Consider the following 16,286-nt stretch of genomic DNA (forward strand, 5'->3'; position numbering starts at 1 on the left):
TATCTATTCAAGTCAATATCGCCTAGTTGATCCTAGATCAAAAGATCTTAATCTTGATATGATTAGGCTCAATCTCAAGAGTGTTATTCGTGTTCTTTGATTTGTTAGTTAAGCCTACTTTTGGGTCAGGGTGATACGTACATTTTGGGAACACGGTAGTGCAATTGAGTGGGAGCGCTAACATAAATATGGAATCTATAGCTTCTATCTGGCGAATAGAAAGTAAAGGATGATTTCCTTCGAGCTTGACCAAACGAAAATAAATGGTGGAGTACTACTCATTTCACATAGCTGAAATATCATTTATACGGGGTTAAGTGTTTTAAGGATAAAATACATTGTAGGGTGTTACGGCAATCAAATCCCTTTACAGTGTAGATCATTCATATAGAGGATCATTGATCAAATTAGGATTATAACAATGGATAACTAATGACGTGTCTATATGGTGGAACATATAGAGCGTTCTATATTTTGAGAGTGCAATTCTAAGTTCTATGTGTGGATTCAACGAAGAATTAATAAGTCAGTGGATTTAGGTTATAAATTCTTGATCTGCTTATCGGAAGCTCGGTTATATAGACCCATGGTCCTCCCCACTAGTTGTGACAAGATTACTTGTAAGACTCATTTAATTGGTTTTGATTAATCAATTATAATTCTCAAATTAGACTATGTCTATTTGTGAATTTTTCACTAAGTAAGGGCGAAATTGTAAAGAAAGAGTTTTTAGGGCATATTTGTTAATTAAGATACTTTGTATGGTGCAATTAATAAATATGATAAATGACAATATTATTTAATAATTATTATATTATTAAATAGTTAGAATTGGCATTTAAATTGTTGAATTTGAAAATTGGCATTTTTGAGAAAATGCGATGCAGAATTGATAAACTGCAAAATTTGCAAAAGTGAGGCCCAAATCCATATAGCCTTGGCCGACCACTTTTATAGGAAATATCATCTAATGTTTTCATTATTTTAATGCCAAATAATTCAAGCCTAACCCTATGTGGTATGCTATAAATAGATAGTGAAGGCTTCAGGAAATATACACTTTCACATCTTGTTTCCTTCAGAGAAAAACCTGAGCCTTCTTCTCTCTAAACCTAGCCGCCACCTTCACCCTCTTCTTCTTCCTTGAATAATTTCGAACCTCTTAGTGATAGAGTAGTGCCCACACACAGCAAGTGATACCTCAATCATAGTGAGGAAGATCGTGAAGAAAGACATTCAACAAGAAGGAGATTCAACATTACAGAAAGGAGAGAAAGAGATTCATGTTCGGATCTTGATAATACTCTTCAACAGAAAGGATACAAGGGTTAGAGATCTGAACGGAAGGAGACATATTATTCCGCTGCACCCAATGTAAGGTTTCTCATACTTTATATGTGTTTAATTTATAATCGTTTTAGAAGTTCATATTTAGGGTGTTAATTAACATACTTGTGAGTAGATCTAAGATCCTGGTAAAATAATATCCTACAAATAGCCTACTCCCTTTTTACTTGTATTTCTTCAAAAGATTATCAAGATCACAAGGAGCTAGCCAAGTGAGTTTCTCAATAATCCTTAGAAAAAGCTTACAATTATTTATACAACATAATAGCTCTCAAGAACATATGATTTTGGATCCGAAAGTAATGAAATGACTCCACTATTTATAGGGAAAAATATACAAACTAAGTTTCCCAAAACAATTAGGAATAAAAAAGGGAAACTAAGTTAGTTTCCTATAATCTTTCTGTTAACATGTGATCCTAGAAAAATAGGGATCTAATTGAGGTATAAATGTGAATATTTATGAAAAATATCCTTGAAGATATTTTTCAGCTGTGTATTTGGGTTCAATGGATGGTGAGGACTGCTTTGACAGTCGCATATAGGCTTTGTCTGGATAATACCTAGTGAAGGTTAAAACTTAATCAAGTTCACATATAACTATTTGGACAGACCGTTGAAGGAAAATCACCAGTCCAAGCTTTGGAAATGCTCTCTACGTGTCATTCTTATCAAATGACACATCACCCTGAGCAAAAATTGGAATAACAGAAGCTAAAAGGGTTGTCTGACATGGTCTAACCTCCTAGATATTTTTTACGTGGTACGCCTCTAACACAATCCCAAAGAATCTGACCACTTTTCCCCTCCGTCAGATGCCAAAAAGGCTCAAGACAAAAAGGTGGTTACCTTTTCGTGCATTGCACCCATATTCTGACATTCTCTTTCCCAACAATGACTCGCACACCAACTGTCACTGTCAACAGTACCATGCACCGTACAACAGATCCCTTTTTAGAATTGAACCTCACCTATCCGACCCAACAGCTTAAGAAAGCACAAATTCAATGTATTTTACCCCATCATTGGATTTTATTAGTAAAAACCCTAATGCATACTAGATCCCGTCTGACCCATTAAGCTTATCTTCCTATAAATAGGACAATACAGAATTCATGCAAAGGGTTTGAAAATACATAACAAAAAAAAAAAGAGATGCTTGTTTAAGTTGTAAGAACTCCATTACAAAAAGCTTATAAAATTCCCTCGTCGACTATAAGGCTCATTAATGCTTGAACCACGTAAAAATCGTGTGTTATTCTCTTTTAATCATTTTTCTTTAACTTAATCTTATTATATTTAGTTTTCAAAATTTTTTATAAACAATATTATAATGTAAAAATATACTCATGGTTTTCAAAGCAATTAATCAAAATAATTAATTAGAATGCATATGAATTTATATTTTATTAGAATCATAAGAAACTAAAATAATTTTTTCCTTATCAATTTTTTTCAAGATATTAAGAACCAAGAATTCTTTCTTCATTTTTTTTTAAATTCAAATAATAATTAACTATTTTGAAATCTAGTACTTAATGTTGACGTGACATTAATATTATTATAGATAAATTTGCTAAAAATATTTTATAATTACTTAAAATTATAGCTATATAATTACGGGAAAAGTTTTAGGTAGGAGTTATTTTTGCTCCTATTGTTAAAATATTATCGGTATATAGAGAAATTATCATATAATTTTTTTTTTTACATAATAATGTATATTATAATTATACTAAGCAATCTAGAAATTCTAAATAATTTAAAGTGTTAAAAATAGAATTCTAATAACCACTTACACGTGTTCAACATACTATTTTGAACTTTATTTGTTTATTTATTTATTTTTGAAAGAAAAATAAAGATATTCATTTATAGGTAAATCAGACAAAATTCATTACATGATGATGTCGCTCATACAACATACTCAACAAAAATAAGCTAACTAAGCCTTTTCTCTTTTGAAAAAATGGCTAACCAACCTATTCACCATAAGAGAAAAAAAATCCTAATAACATCTTCAACAAAAAGACTAATAAGCCACTAGTTGTGAATCATCAAAAGAGTATGAAGAATACCAGATTTCCAACCTAAATGAACAAGTGACAAATTAAACATATCACTAACTATTAGCCAAAAATCTCTCAAAATAAATTGAGTAATAACAACCATGTTATTCAAACTAGAATAAAAGGTAAATAGCACGACTGACCATGAACAAGATGACCCTAAAGAAATATCGATCCAAAAAATATGGGGTCCATAACAATTTAGGAATTCTTGTTAGAATTTAGGAAAAGATGAATAAGGTTCCATCTCAAAACTAATTAGCAATGAGAGGAGTAGCCCACTCATCTTATATATGTCAATTTATTTCCACACATTAACAATGCGGGACTAACTCTAATACACCCTCCTCACGTTTGGGCCTGGAAAGTGTATGTATAATGAACGACCTTTAAGAGACCGTAGGACTGAACATGACATTTAAAAAAATCCCACTCGGGAAATTTGTGGGTGTACACGTTGGGAAATTTGTGGATTTTGAAACAGGTCAAAGACCCCAACACTGGAAATTAGCACACATTGGTCGAAAGGTCCCAAATGGAGGTTAAAGGAGAGACAGCAGAAGTATCTTTTTGGACCAGTAGCACTTTGGCTCACAACGGATCGCAAATGACTTTTTGGACCGGTGGCACTTTGGGCTCACAACGAATCACAAGTGGCTTTGATACCATGTTAGAATTTGGGATAAGATGAATGAGGTTCCATCTCAAAACCAATTGCAAAAGAGAAGAGTAGCCCATTCATCTTATATATGTCAATTTATTTCCACACATTAGCAATGTCGGACTAACTCTAATAATCCTCTAGCTCTGAATACAAAGAGAAATAATCATGCTACCCATGCGAAGACACCAAAAGCCAATCGATATCACACCAGTGACCCAACATGAAACATAAGTAAAATTTCTCACTGTAAACAAAACTAATCCTACTACAATAACAATAATAGAGAATTGTTGCAACACCATTATTAAAACTAAAAATGACAAAAATAATATATGAAAAATAAACTAAACGTGAACATAAACCAAGATCCAAATGTTAGAGCCACAACCTTATTGAGAACTCAAAAACCCCAAAACTTCAATGGTGAACTTGAACCGTTCACCCCCTCTAAATCCAAAGGGTAACCCTGTCGATGAGAACCCTAGTCCCGCACCCTTGGATAGATGCATATAGAAAGAAAATCCCGAGGACCTCCATGGTTAATCACTGAAAGGAAGATGAGATCATGCATATCCCTGGATGGGTGGAACGACGACATGCAACAAGAAAGACTTCAAGAATTCAATCTTGGACACAGAATAACAGCAAGCCCTTCCCATAAAGACACTGACCAAACCCAAATAGAGGTCGGTGAAGTCCTGACCAGTAGGAAGAAATGTAACGATCAAACTCTCCGGTCAGCGCTAGGTTAGGAAGCGAGATAGAGAATAATTTTTTTAATTGTTTAACATAAGAAAATATTTTGAAATTTATTTTTAATATCGTATATTATTTATTTTTTTAAAAAAGATGTACAAATTACTTATTACAGTTATGATTTATAGTGTCATATAAAAAAATTAGAATATAATAGGGAAACTCATGTTCCAAGGTCCCCAGATTTTATTTTTCTGTCTGAGCTCAAAGTGGATGCAACTTCTCTGGTACGTACCCTTAAATCCTTCCACTTTTATTTTACTATTTATGTTCGGGAGTTGGTGCTGCTGGTGGTATAATTTTGGCTTGGAAGAATGGCTTTATTTTTGAGTGTATCTCCTACTCTCGACATCATATCTCTGGTCTTGTCTATTCGGATCCTCCTTCCCACCCCTGGCTTCTCTCTTGTGTGTATGGCCCACCCTATTTCCATGCCAAGAAAAACTTTTGGACTGAATTCATGAAGATTAGAGATAAGTTTGGGGGGCCTTGGTTGATTCTGGGTGATACTAATTTTGTTCTCAGTGCTTCAGAACGTGAGGGGTCTTTTGGAAGAGACCAGTTTATCCCTGTCATATCTAATCTGGTGGATTCTCGGGGGCTTATTAACATGCCTATTCATGGAGATAAGATGACTTTGGACAACCATCGATTATGTACGAATCATGTCAAGTATGTTCTTGATAAAGGTTTAGTTAATGGGGCTTGGATCAATTTATTCCTGAGAGCTATTATTTGTTCGTATCAGACGAGCAACTCTGATCACAGACCCTTGTGTCTTTTTACTGGCGGGTTGGACGCCAATTTTAAAAGATCTTTTAAGTTTGAGGAAGGTTGGACGAGAGATGCTAGAAGTAAGCTGGTGGTTGTTCATGCCTGGAATTCGGTTGCCCACCCTTGGCCCCCTGCCCGCGTCTTCAAAAAGATTGAAGCCACTCGGGTTGCTCTCCTTCAATGGCATAGAACCTAATTTGGCAGGTTTAACACTGTTACAAAAGAATTTGAGGAAAAACTTAACTTTATGCAGAGCTTACTTGAGGGGACTCGTGATTGGAATTCAGAACGAGACATCAGGAGAGCCTTGAATAAATCTTTTGAAAGAAAAGCTCTATACTGGAAACAAAGGGCCATGATTTCTTGGATTAAGGATGGGGATAAATGCATCAAATTCTTCTTCCTCTCGGCTGCTATTAGAGGAAGGAGAAATGCTATCTAAAGTATCTTGAACAAAGATAATATTTGGATCACCAATCGAGATCTCATTGGTCGGGAATTCATTGAGTTTTTCCAAGGAATATTCTTGGGGTCTGATGATGGTCAGGATCTCAACTGCAATCAATTCTTTCATGAGAAAATTTCTTCTATGGACCAGGAGATGCTCCTCTTGAGCCCCACTCATGAGGAAATCTGAAGAACTCTCTTTGCTATGGGTAGCCATAAAGCCCCTGGCCCTGATGGGATAACACTTCTTTTCTTTAAGCACTATTGGGAGTCTATGGGTGAAGATTTCTGCAATTTATTGCAGACTTCTTCAATTTTGGAAAAATTCACAAGGGTGTTAATGCTACAAACGTTGTCCTCATTCCCAAAATCCAAAATCCCAAAAGAACAAACCATTTTAGACCCATCTCTCTTTGCAATGTGATGTACAAGGTCATCTCGAAGATCATTGCAAATAGAATAAAACCTATTTTACCATTTCTCATTTATCCTACTTAAGCTGCTTTTGTGTCGGGTAGGAATATCTAAGACAATAATGTTATAGTGCAAGAAATTATCCATTCGTTCAACAGGAAGAAGGGCAAGGAAGGGTACTTTTCCATTAAAATAGACCTCATGAAAGCTTATGACATGCTGAGTTGGAGATTCCTTGACCATGTGCTTTCTTGTTATGGTAGTCCTCAAAAGTTTTGCAATTGGGTCTTCCAATGTATCTCTACCTCATCCCTCAATATCTGTCTTAACGGGGGGCAGGTTGGGTCGATTAAACCCTCTTGCGTAGGGCTGCACACGGGTCGGGTTTTCGGGGTTCGGGTCTTGGAAATGCACAACCGAACCCAGTTTTCAGGTGTTTGGATGTGTCAGGTATCAGATCGGGCTCTTCGAGTTTGGCATTGTGGGGTTGGGGTCCTATTGGGCTGAGCCCGAATGTTTAATTTCTGGGTTGAAAGGAAATTTAATTTTTAAAAATACCATTTTTTTTTTATTTTTAACATTGTTTTGACCTTTTTTTTTATAATTAATATTTTTTGGTGTGGGTGAGTTGGACGAGTCAAGTCAGTCAACTGGTGTGGGTGAGACGGTCTAGTGGTTGAGTCTGTCACTGAAGTGAATAGTGAATACGAATAGGCAGCAAGCTGAGAGATTTTGTTTGAAATTGAAAATGATTAAAATAATATTTACTACAAAAAAAGAATATGAATAGGCATTATAGGACTTTTATCATAATTAATACGAATAGTATTTATTACAGAAGAAGAATACGAATAGGTATTTACTAAAAGTTTTATCGTATTAAATTAGTAATTAATTATTTAAAGTATTGATTTATTAATAAAAAAAATATTTTAATATTTCGGGTCACGGGTTATAACCCGACCAGAAAAATATCAATAAAGCTGATCCGAACCCGAAACCCGTTTATAGTCTTTTTCGGGTTGAACCCGACCCGACTATACGGGTTTTTAGAAGATCAGTTTTTTTGGCAGCGGGTCGAGGCGGGTGGTTGGATTTCTCGGGTTTGCGGGTCTAAATGTGCAGCCCTACTCTTGCGGTCTTTGGCAGGGTGATCCTTTGTCTCCTTACCTATTTATTTGGACTGTTAAAGTTTTATCTAGACTGTTAGAGGATGCTTTGAGAAAAGGCGATATTAATGGTATTAGGTTGAGTATGGGAGGTCCAATTATCTCCCATATCTTTTTTGTGGATGACTTAATTCTTGTTGGCAAAGCTAACTTAATGGAAGCTAGAAGCTACTGACATTGTCTTAAGAGTAACTGCTCTTGGTCGGATCAACGAGTTAACAAATTAAAAACCTCAATTTTCTTCAGTAAAAATACTTCCAATAGATTGTATGAGGGATCAAGGAAGCTTTGGGGATTGGCTCTCTAGGGGTAACATTAAGTACTTGGGTCTTCCCCTTTTCCACTTTATGCGGACTTCAACTTCATACTGGATAATCTCACTTCTAAGTTGCAAGGTTGGAAAGCGAAGACCTTATCTAAGGCGGGGCGAGATACCCTTATCAAGTCTGTGGGCCTGTCCTTGCCTTTGTATGCTATGCAAACTACTAAATTCTCTAATCAAATCGTCACAAGAATTGACGCTTTGGTGTGTGATTTCTGGCGGAGTTTCGAAAAAGGCAACCATGGTCTTCACCTAAAAGCATGGGATAAGCTTTGCCTCCCTAAGTCTCTTGGGGGCCTTAGTTTCTGGAAAACTAGGGAGATGAACTAGGCTTTTCTTGCGAAGTGGGAGTGGAACAATCTTAATGGTTCTCAGTCTCTATGTTGCCGGATTTTGGCAGCTAAATACCTTAGAGGGAAGGAATTCATTAACTGTAGCTATAAAAATTAAGATTCTTGGTTTTGGAAAAATGTTGTTAAAGCCAAGTCAATTTTAAGGAAGGGTTCCTGTAAATTGGTGGCTGATGGTACGAATACTAATATCTTGGGGGTGATCAGGAAAAGGTTTCATATTGAGGATGTCAAATGCCCTTTATATGGTTTGGTGGAGGAGTTTATGGAACATCTTTTCTTGTCCTGTGAAGTGGCTTTCCATCTTTGGCGGTCTTCTCCTTGGAGTATTTATCCTGTGTGTGACTCTGGTATTCGCATGTGGGACTGGATGAATTTTATCTGGGATCTTAAATAGAGAGGAATTCCTACTGATGAGGTTTTCCTTTACGCTTCAGTTGTTGTTGACACCATTTGGCGAATACGAAACGACAAGGTACATAATCAATCTTCTGTTGATGTGAAGAAGTGTATTGACTCTATTCGTACATCATTTGCAGATTTACATGCTTCCATTTTTCCTTCCCCTACTTCGAGCCTGAAGGAGGAGTGGCATCCCCCCCCCCCCCCCCCCTCAGGATTGGATTAAGCTAAATTGTGATGTTAAAGTAGGGTTAGAGAGTATGTGTACTGTAGTTGTGGCCAGGAACCATCTAGGTAAGGTGATTTGGGTTCAAACATCTCGGCTGGAGTTTTCTAACGCGTTATGCGGAGAAGCGGCGACTTGCTGTCTAGCTTTATCTATTGCTAGGGACATTGGATTCGATTTTGTCATTGTGGAGAGTGACTCGAGGGTGGTTATCAACGCTCTTAATGGGAAGGAGTCCCACTGTGCAATTGATAACTACGTCTCTTTTTGTTATTATCCTTTATTTACAAGTTGTATTTTTTCTAATATTAGTAGAACTTATAATTTTGTTGCCCATAACGTGGCTAAGTGGACGTGTTCTCACCAGAAATTTGGTGTTATTTCGATATTTACCATTCCTATTAATATTTTAATGACCGCTTTTCAAAAAAAAAAAATATTTTAATGACCGCAAGATTTAATTATTTTTTTTATCAATAGTACGTTTTTATTCAAAAAAAAAAATAAAAATAAAAAATATTCCAAGGTCCCTGTAATTATATATCTGCCCCTGAAATTTCCCTAAAACTAAGGTCTCAATTTTGATACTGCTGAACTGTAGTCCCATCAAAGAAAAAAATTAAAAAAAAAGGTTTTCATTGGTTGGCAAGGGAGTAGTGAAAGTAGTATTAGAGAAAACATAAATGGAAATATTTAGTAGCATTTTCAATTAACGGACATATAAAAAGCAGTGTTGCTTAATAATAATAAATGATTAATTAGGCATAATAATAATTTAATAAATACGACAGTTGGGGGAAGTTCATTAAAATAGTAGTAGTCACTACTACTAATAACGTCTACGGAGTGACTTAGAAAAGGGAGATGATTATTATAGACACGTTGTCCATGCGAAAAACCATATGCCACACGACCTTATCGGGATTAAACTTTAACGGCGACTACTTAACGCCGTCAAATCACTCAAACGGAAGTTACTTATTTATAGCTATGTGAAATCGATATTTGATGTGTTGAGTTGCCTCTTATTTAATGTCTTCCACGTGTCACTGGTAGTACCGGATTTGAAACGTACATTATGCTACACAGCTCGGAACGAAAACGAAGAAAAAAATTAAAACGGGTAAGAAATTAAAATTAAAAATAATAACTTATTTGGATTCCGCAGAAGGAATAAAACTGCGCCAAGCCTCGTTCATGCATTTCTCTCTCTCTTACTTCTCCAATTCGTGTCGCTTTTTGGCGGTTTTGAGGCTTTTCGGTTTCGAACATTCGCTCGAATTTCTCTGACGTCTCTTTCCTCTCTCTTTTTCTCTCTTGGAGAGGTCAGATCTTCATCTCTGCGTTCTCGTTTTAGCTTTTTGGATCTTGATCTTGATCTTGATTTGATTTCGCTTTTGCTTTTGTTTTTGTATTTTTATTTTGAGAATTTTAATTGAGTTGCAGATCGGAGAGATTAGAGCTCGTTGGAAGGATTTGCTTACTGATTTGACTGAGGTATTTTACTTTTGGTGGTTTTAGTGTCTGATTCTCTTCCGAGAAAATGAAGGAAAAAACCGGAAATCTTGGTGTTTTACTGTATTTTTTTTTACATGTAATAGAAAATCCGTTTATTCAATCAATTTCAATGTATTACCTGAGAATCCTCATATATTTTTTTTTATTATTATAAAAAATCTGAGCTTATTAGCTCATTACAGCTGGCATAACATTTTTTTTTTTTTAAATATTTTCTCTTTTTATCTAAATTTTATCGCTTATACATCGGGCCTAGATGCAACTGGTCCGACATCTATTTTCTTTTTTTTTTTGCTGAATTTACCATTTTCTTAGCAACTAATCAGTGTCATCTGAATTTTAATTCTCATTTTTTTTTATCTTCTTTTAGTCGTTGGTCAAATTGTTTATTCGTGCTTGATCGTTTATTTATTTTTTAATCAAGTTTTTGTGTTTTTGTTTGTTTGTTTTTTTAATTCGAATGATTTGCAATTTTGCATGTGTATGTTATGCAATTTTTATTCTGGTTTAGGTTTTTTTTAAACACGATTTACAATTTTTATTGCATTTGGCTCTTTGATTATGTTCCGTTAATATACTTGTAGGTGATTCTTTAGGTCTTGTTTTGCTTGTTGGACTTCATTCGTCTATGGTGTTTGGAAAATCTTTTTATTTTTTGTTTTCCATTTATATATAACTGCTACATGTTTTGGATATGTAGGATTAATCTTAAGTGTGTTCATGAGATGGATAATGAAGGACATTATCGCAAGAAGTTTCCTAACATGAAATCCCAACGGGTGAGATTTTATTCTCTCAAATTTTTGTATGTTGTACATTCGGCTTTAATTTTCACCTTTTTCATTTTTACATGCGAAAATCGTTTGGTTACTAGATGTTTGAATGAGAGGTTTAGGTTCATGATCATATTTTTGTCTGTGGTATGGTTATTTGGTGTTGAATCCAAAGACTTGGGATGACATCTAGTGTCAGGGTTGAGAGGGTAGGGTTATGGATAAAGTAAGGGCGAGAGTTACCAAATAACAAAGTTTTCAAAGTTGTCTAGTTAATGCAAAATAGAATCTATGTTCTTTTAGTTTCAGTTATTAGATTTAAGGGTCCTGCCAGTGCTGTTAAGAATTCCACATTGAATAGAAGTGAGAACACTACCATGAGTTACTCTTTAGCTAATTGGAATTGGTTGAGGTAGAATCTTGTGGGTCTTAACTTGTTATACCCTAAATATGGTCCTTACAGTTTTCAATGTTCTGATTGTATCTGTAGTTGGTTATTGCTAGTGTAGGAAGTGTTCGTTGAATATTCTGATCGTTATCTCATCCATTGTTCTTCTGTTATGATAGGTCAAGGCTGAAGAATCTTTTGCTCCTGCATTAGAAGATGAAACAGTGGATCATTTGCTTGCAGAACCTAAAATTGAGAATGTTTCTGTAGATGGTGTTTTACATTTTGGTGAGGAAAATGGGGGAAAATGCTTCGGATTTGAAGAATTTTCACGATACGAATATTTTTCTGATACATATAGAGGTATCCTTTCAAACAAACACTACTGTTTCTCTTGTGGGACTTGCAAGCATATTATGAATGAATGCATGCATATATATATGTACTTCATAGGCCACACAATTTTTTTCTTCCTATTTGCATTTTTATTGGAAGTAGAATTTACAAATAGAAGTGAGAACATATTGCATTTGTTCATTATTAATTCCTGGATATGCTCGTGTAGAGTACTTGTGCCTGAGGTTGTGAGATTACATTGCACGGCATTCTTGTGAGATGTGTAGTTGAAGGGTCATTTACTATTTGATGCCTTTGTGTTTAGCTGCTGCTGTTTCTCTCTTTTCCTTCCTATTACAGGTCACTAAACATCTATGTACAGTCACTCTAATGCTGTTCTACTTGGTTGTTTTCTTCTTATTGTCTAATAAGGTGGGTTGCATTCTAATGCTGCTCAGCAAGGAGAAGATGAGTTAGAATTTGGAGTATGTATCTTTTTCAAACATTGTATTATCTTGCCCAAGTTATTTATTTTTCAGGAATATTTTCTCTGTGAAACCTACTTTTCTTTCTTTGAATATGTTACAGCATGTTGATCTGTGGCCCTTTTTGAGGGTTTGTGGTTCTGCATGTGATATTGTGATATTTCTATTTATTTTTTGATGAGATTTTGATTTAGTAGCTTGAGGGGTTGCTGGATGAAGTTGAAGAAATTGAGGATCTTCATGCAGCAGATGGTCTTGCCAGTCCAAGTGAAGATTTTCTTCTGGGTACCTTTTTAAACTGGTTTTTTTTTTTTGTTTTTCAGATTTCAGCGACCATTTTGTTTTAATTGTAACAATGCACTTCCTTCTTGTACTGGAGGATTCCTTTGTATTCCGTGTTATCACTTCTAAAACTTGAATTCTATAACAGCTGCATCCGTTTCTCCTTCTCCCTGTTACTTACGCTTATTTGTTATTGACAGAGATTGGTTTCACTGGAAAACCTTCTGGAATGGATTATGGTCCTCCCTGCTGGGGATCACTAACAAGAAATGTAAGTCCTGCGAGTCAGTCTCCAGGATTAAGCGGAAGTAGTAATAGTGCTGTTGGGATGTCTGAATCATCATCTGTAACGATTCAAGAATCGGACTTTAAGAATGACTACTCTCTTCTCAAGTCAGAAAATCACGAGTTACCAGCTCTCAAGTACAGGAGAAGGTGTGAAAAGCCTGTTTCACTTGAGTTTCGGAATCCTAATCTGTCAGATGAGGACGACGATGAAGATCCTTTATTAAGTTCCATGTTATTAAATAAAAATGGGAGGAAGTTAGGTGACACAAGTAAAAGTGGTGCTCCTCGTAGAGAGAAAAGATTGCGTAAGCCTACTCAGAGGTACATTGAAGAATTTTCAGATAAGAAGTCTAAACATCTCAAGGGACAAGGAAAATTTTCTGCTGTTACAAAGAACAGACAATTGAAGATTAGATCTCCTGATGAACTTCATCTGGTGACTGGAACATTGTCATCAGTTCCTGAGGAGGAATTGCCTAGTGAAACTACAATTCAGGTGGTCCCTGAGGTTCGGGCTCGCAGAGGACGTCCAAAGAAACAGGTTTCAGTTTTGGTAGGAAATTACGACTCTTTTGTGTTTGTTCATCCACTGTTAATTTTATTCATCAGCTTTATACCACCTTTAATCCCAAAAAAAAAATAGTCTCTTTCTTTATGCATAATCGAACTTGATTTAAATGATTTGCTTGTTCATCAGATTGGTTAATTTGTGTAGTGATAAAAAAAAAAAGTAGAATTGCAGATGCTCCTTTTGTCTTTTTTGATTCCTTGAAATCATTGGGAATATCTATTTATTTCTTCCTGAGGGTGACTTAATTACATGTTCTCCTGTATTGAGCGAGCTTGAGCTTGTTTAACATTATAATTTCCATAATTGTGTTCAACATGTCCAATTAATCATTACTTCCCATGTAGGTAACCAAACCAAAGGAAGAAGTCTTTACATCCGACTCTGATGATGATCGGGTGAAGAAAAAGAAAAGATCTGAAAAGCATGATCGTAGGAAGCATCAAAGGATGTGGACTATTACAGAGGTAACCAAGTTGGTAGATGGTATTGCTGAATATGGAGTTGGACGATGGACCGACATCAAAAGATTTCTTTTTACAACTTCTGTGTATCGCACACCCATAGATCTCAGGGTATGACTCCAGTTCCCACATTTTAAATACGGTGCTTCTTTCCTAACATAGTCTAAAGTTGTTGATACTTGTTTTTCTCTGCAGGACAAATGGCGAAATCTTCTGAGAGCCAGCTCTGTGCAGAAACTGAAGAAGAAAGAGGTATCATTTTATTTATATACATTTTCAGTTCTCTGGTTAGGCATCATTTGGAAGATTTAGGAAAATTGTTCTTATAATATGGTTGATACAGGCTGAAGAAAAGCAGTTGCATGCTTTGCGTCCATTGCCGAAGTCTCTGATACGCAGAGTTCGTGAACTGGCGAAAATTCATCCTTATCCAAGGGAACGTGGTCAGAAATCCTAAACAAAATTAGAACACCTTTACTTGAAGCAAGCAGATTTGCATACTGGCAGGGCGGACTAGGCAGTTAGTGGGATGTATTTAAATTTAGTTGTAAAAAAAAAAAAATCAGTGTTCTTAATTGAGTATCTTATTAACATCAAAGTTCTTGGATAATTCCAAATCAAATGTTACAGAATGAGTTCTAAAATTCAAATTGTAATAGGGATGGGGATGGTTAACTGAGTTTTAAGCAAAAATAGTATTAAGTCATTTGTTATAGCAGCAGCCCTTGCTTATCCTTATCTTTGTTCTTGATGAATTTTCTCTAACGATTGCATGTGTATACCTGCAGTTTATGCCTTAAGGTGAATAAATATGTGACTTTTAAACAAAAAAAGGTTACATTGCGTAAGGTCAACTCACCACCCTTTAAAGGTAATATATCCTTTTTCAGATCTCGGAACCCATGGTTATTCTTTCCTCGGAGCCTTCTTATTTTTTTTTTCTTTCAAAATGACTATAGGTAAATGCTATTGGTAAATTAAATTTTCAAAATTTTATAAATTTTATGGGGTCGAAAATAAAATTAAAATAATTATTTATTATGTGAATTAATCAACATGTTATAAAATATTAAATTTTTTTATTGGGATTGTAAATTGAAAGTTGAAACATATAGGATGTGTACCAAAATAATCATTTTGAATGTGTTGTAGATTTTTTGTATATTTGATTTTATAATCTCATTCTAGGGGATCCAATTTTTAGTTCTTAAAACAAAAACATATTTGAAATTCTAGAACTTCTATTATTGTAAGCTTGAACAATTTTAATATAGTAACTCGTAGATTAAAACACCCCCAATTTCTATAAAAAAATTTAAAAGTTGTTTGGCTTCTTAACATCAAAAACTATTTTCTGTTTTTTAAAACTGAAAATAATTTTTAAAAACTAATAGTCATTTGACAAAATTGTTTAAAAACAGTTTTTTTAAAAATTGAGTTTTGAAAAAGTAAAAACAGATAATATCAATATGTTGTTTTCAATTTTCAAAAATATATTTTTTTTTTGTCTATATTATATTTTATATTTTTGCTCACATACTTGGATCTTAGACCCAAAACTAAATCCGAACCCGGACATGGATAGATTTATGTCATGGTATGGTGTTAAAATATTAATTTTTTTAGTAAGATAAATCTAAAAAATAGTTTTAAAAAATTTATGCCAAACACCATTAAATTTTTATAATGAAAAAAAACTATTTTCTATTCTCATTTTTGAAAACACAATTCTAAAAATTAAAAACTGAAAACACGGCCAAACAAGCTCTTAATCTTTAACTTCTTTAAAAATAAAACTCCCTTTTAACTTCTCTAATATTATTTATTTATTAGTTGTCAAAAATGTTAGTTAACAATTATAAAACACTATTTATATATACCCAATAAAAAAAGAGGAATTACTTCATATACTATTTTTTATTTTATTTTTTTGAAATTTACGGTTTGGGTTGCTCCGGTAATTTCTATGTGAGTTGCTATACGGATTTTAGTTGCGGTTTAGGTGGCTCCGTTAGTTGCTATAAGGGTTTCTTTGTGGAATTTCATAAAAATACAAAAAAATGTAAAAAAAAAACTATTTTGAAGTGTAAAAATAAAAAAAAAAACTCCATAAAAAAATTAGTTCTAGAAATATTGGGTGAGTGAAATTTGATACCTAGTTTTTACACAATCTTATAAATTACCCAAATAAAAGAGTTATCATAATTATTCCTAAATCAAAGCTAAAATATTAATTATTAAATA

The 16,286-nt window shown here is 34.4% G+C and overlaps 2 protein-coding genes across 2 annotated transcripts; both read left to right on the forward strand.

Annotated features, from left to right (window-relative positions):
- Positions 1 to 5,296: 5,296 nt before the first annotated feature.
- On the forward strand, positions 5,297 to 6,052 carry LOC133035975 (uncharacterized). Its single transcript, XM_061112434.1, has 2 exons — positions 5,297 to 5,776; positions 5,864 to 6,052. Exons 1-2 carry the CDS (start codon positions 5,297 to 5,299, stop codon positions 6,050 to 6,052), a joined length of 669 nt encoding a protein of 222 aa, XP_060968417.1.
- A 3,753-nt stretch (positions 6,053 to 9,805) lies between these two features.
- Positions 9,806 to 14,780, forward strand: LOC115709108 (uncharacterized). The gene is made up of 10 exons (XM_030637141.2): positions 9,806 to 10,265; positions 10,387 to 10,437; positions 11,159 to 11,237; positions 11,799 to 11,982; positions 12,388 to 12,440; positions 12,638 to 12,725; positions 12,923 to 13,563; positions 13,926 to 14,153; positions 14,238 to 14,294; positions 14,386 to 14,780. The coding sequence occupies exons 3-10, from the start codon at positions 11,184 to 11,186 to the stop codon at positions 14,497 to 14,499; spliced, it is 1,419 nt and encodes a 472-aa protein (XP_030493001.1). The 5' UTR covers positions 9,806 to 10,265; positions 10,387 to 10,437; positions 11,159 to 11,183; the 3' UTR covers positions 14,500 to 14,780.
- The last annotated feature ends 1,506 nt before the right edge of the window (positions 14,781 to 16,286 follow it).

This window comes from Cannabis sativa, chromosome 3 (assembly GCF_029168945.1).
Source record: "Cannabis sativa cultivar Pink pepper isolate KNU-18-1 chromosome 3, ASM2916894v1, whole genome shotgun sequence".
NCBI classification, from domain to species: domain Eukaryota; kingdom Viridiplantae; phylum Streptophyta; class Magnoliopsida; order Rosales; family Cannabaceae; genus Cannabis; species Cannabis sativa.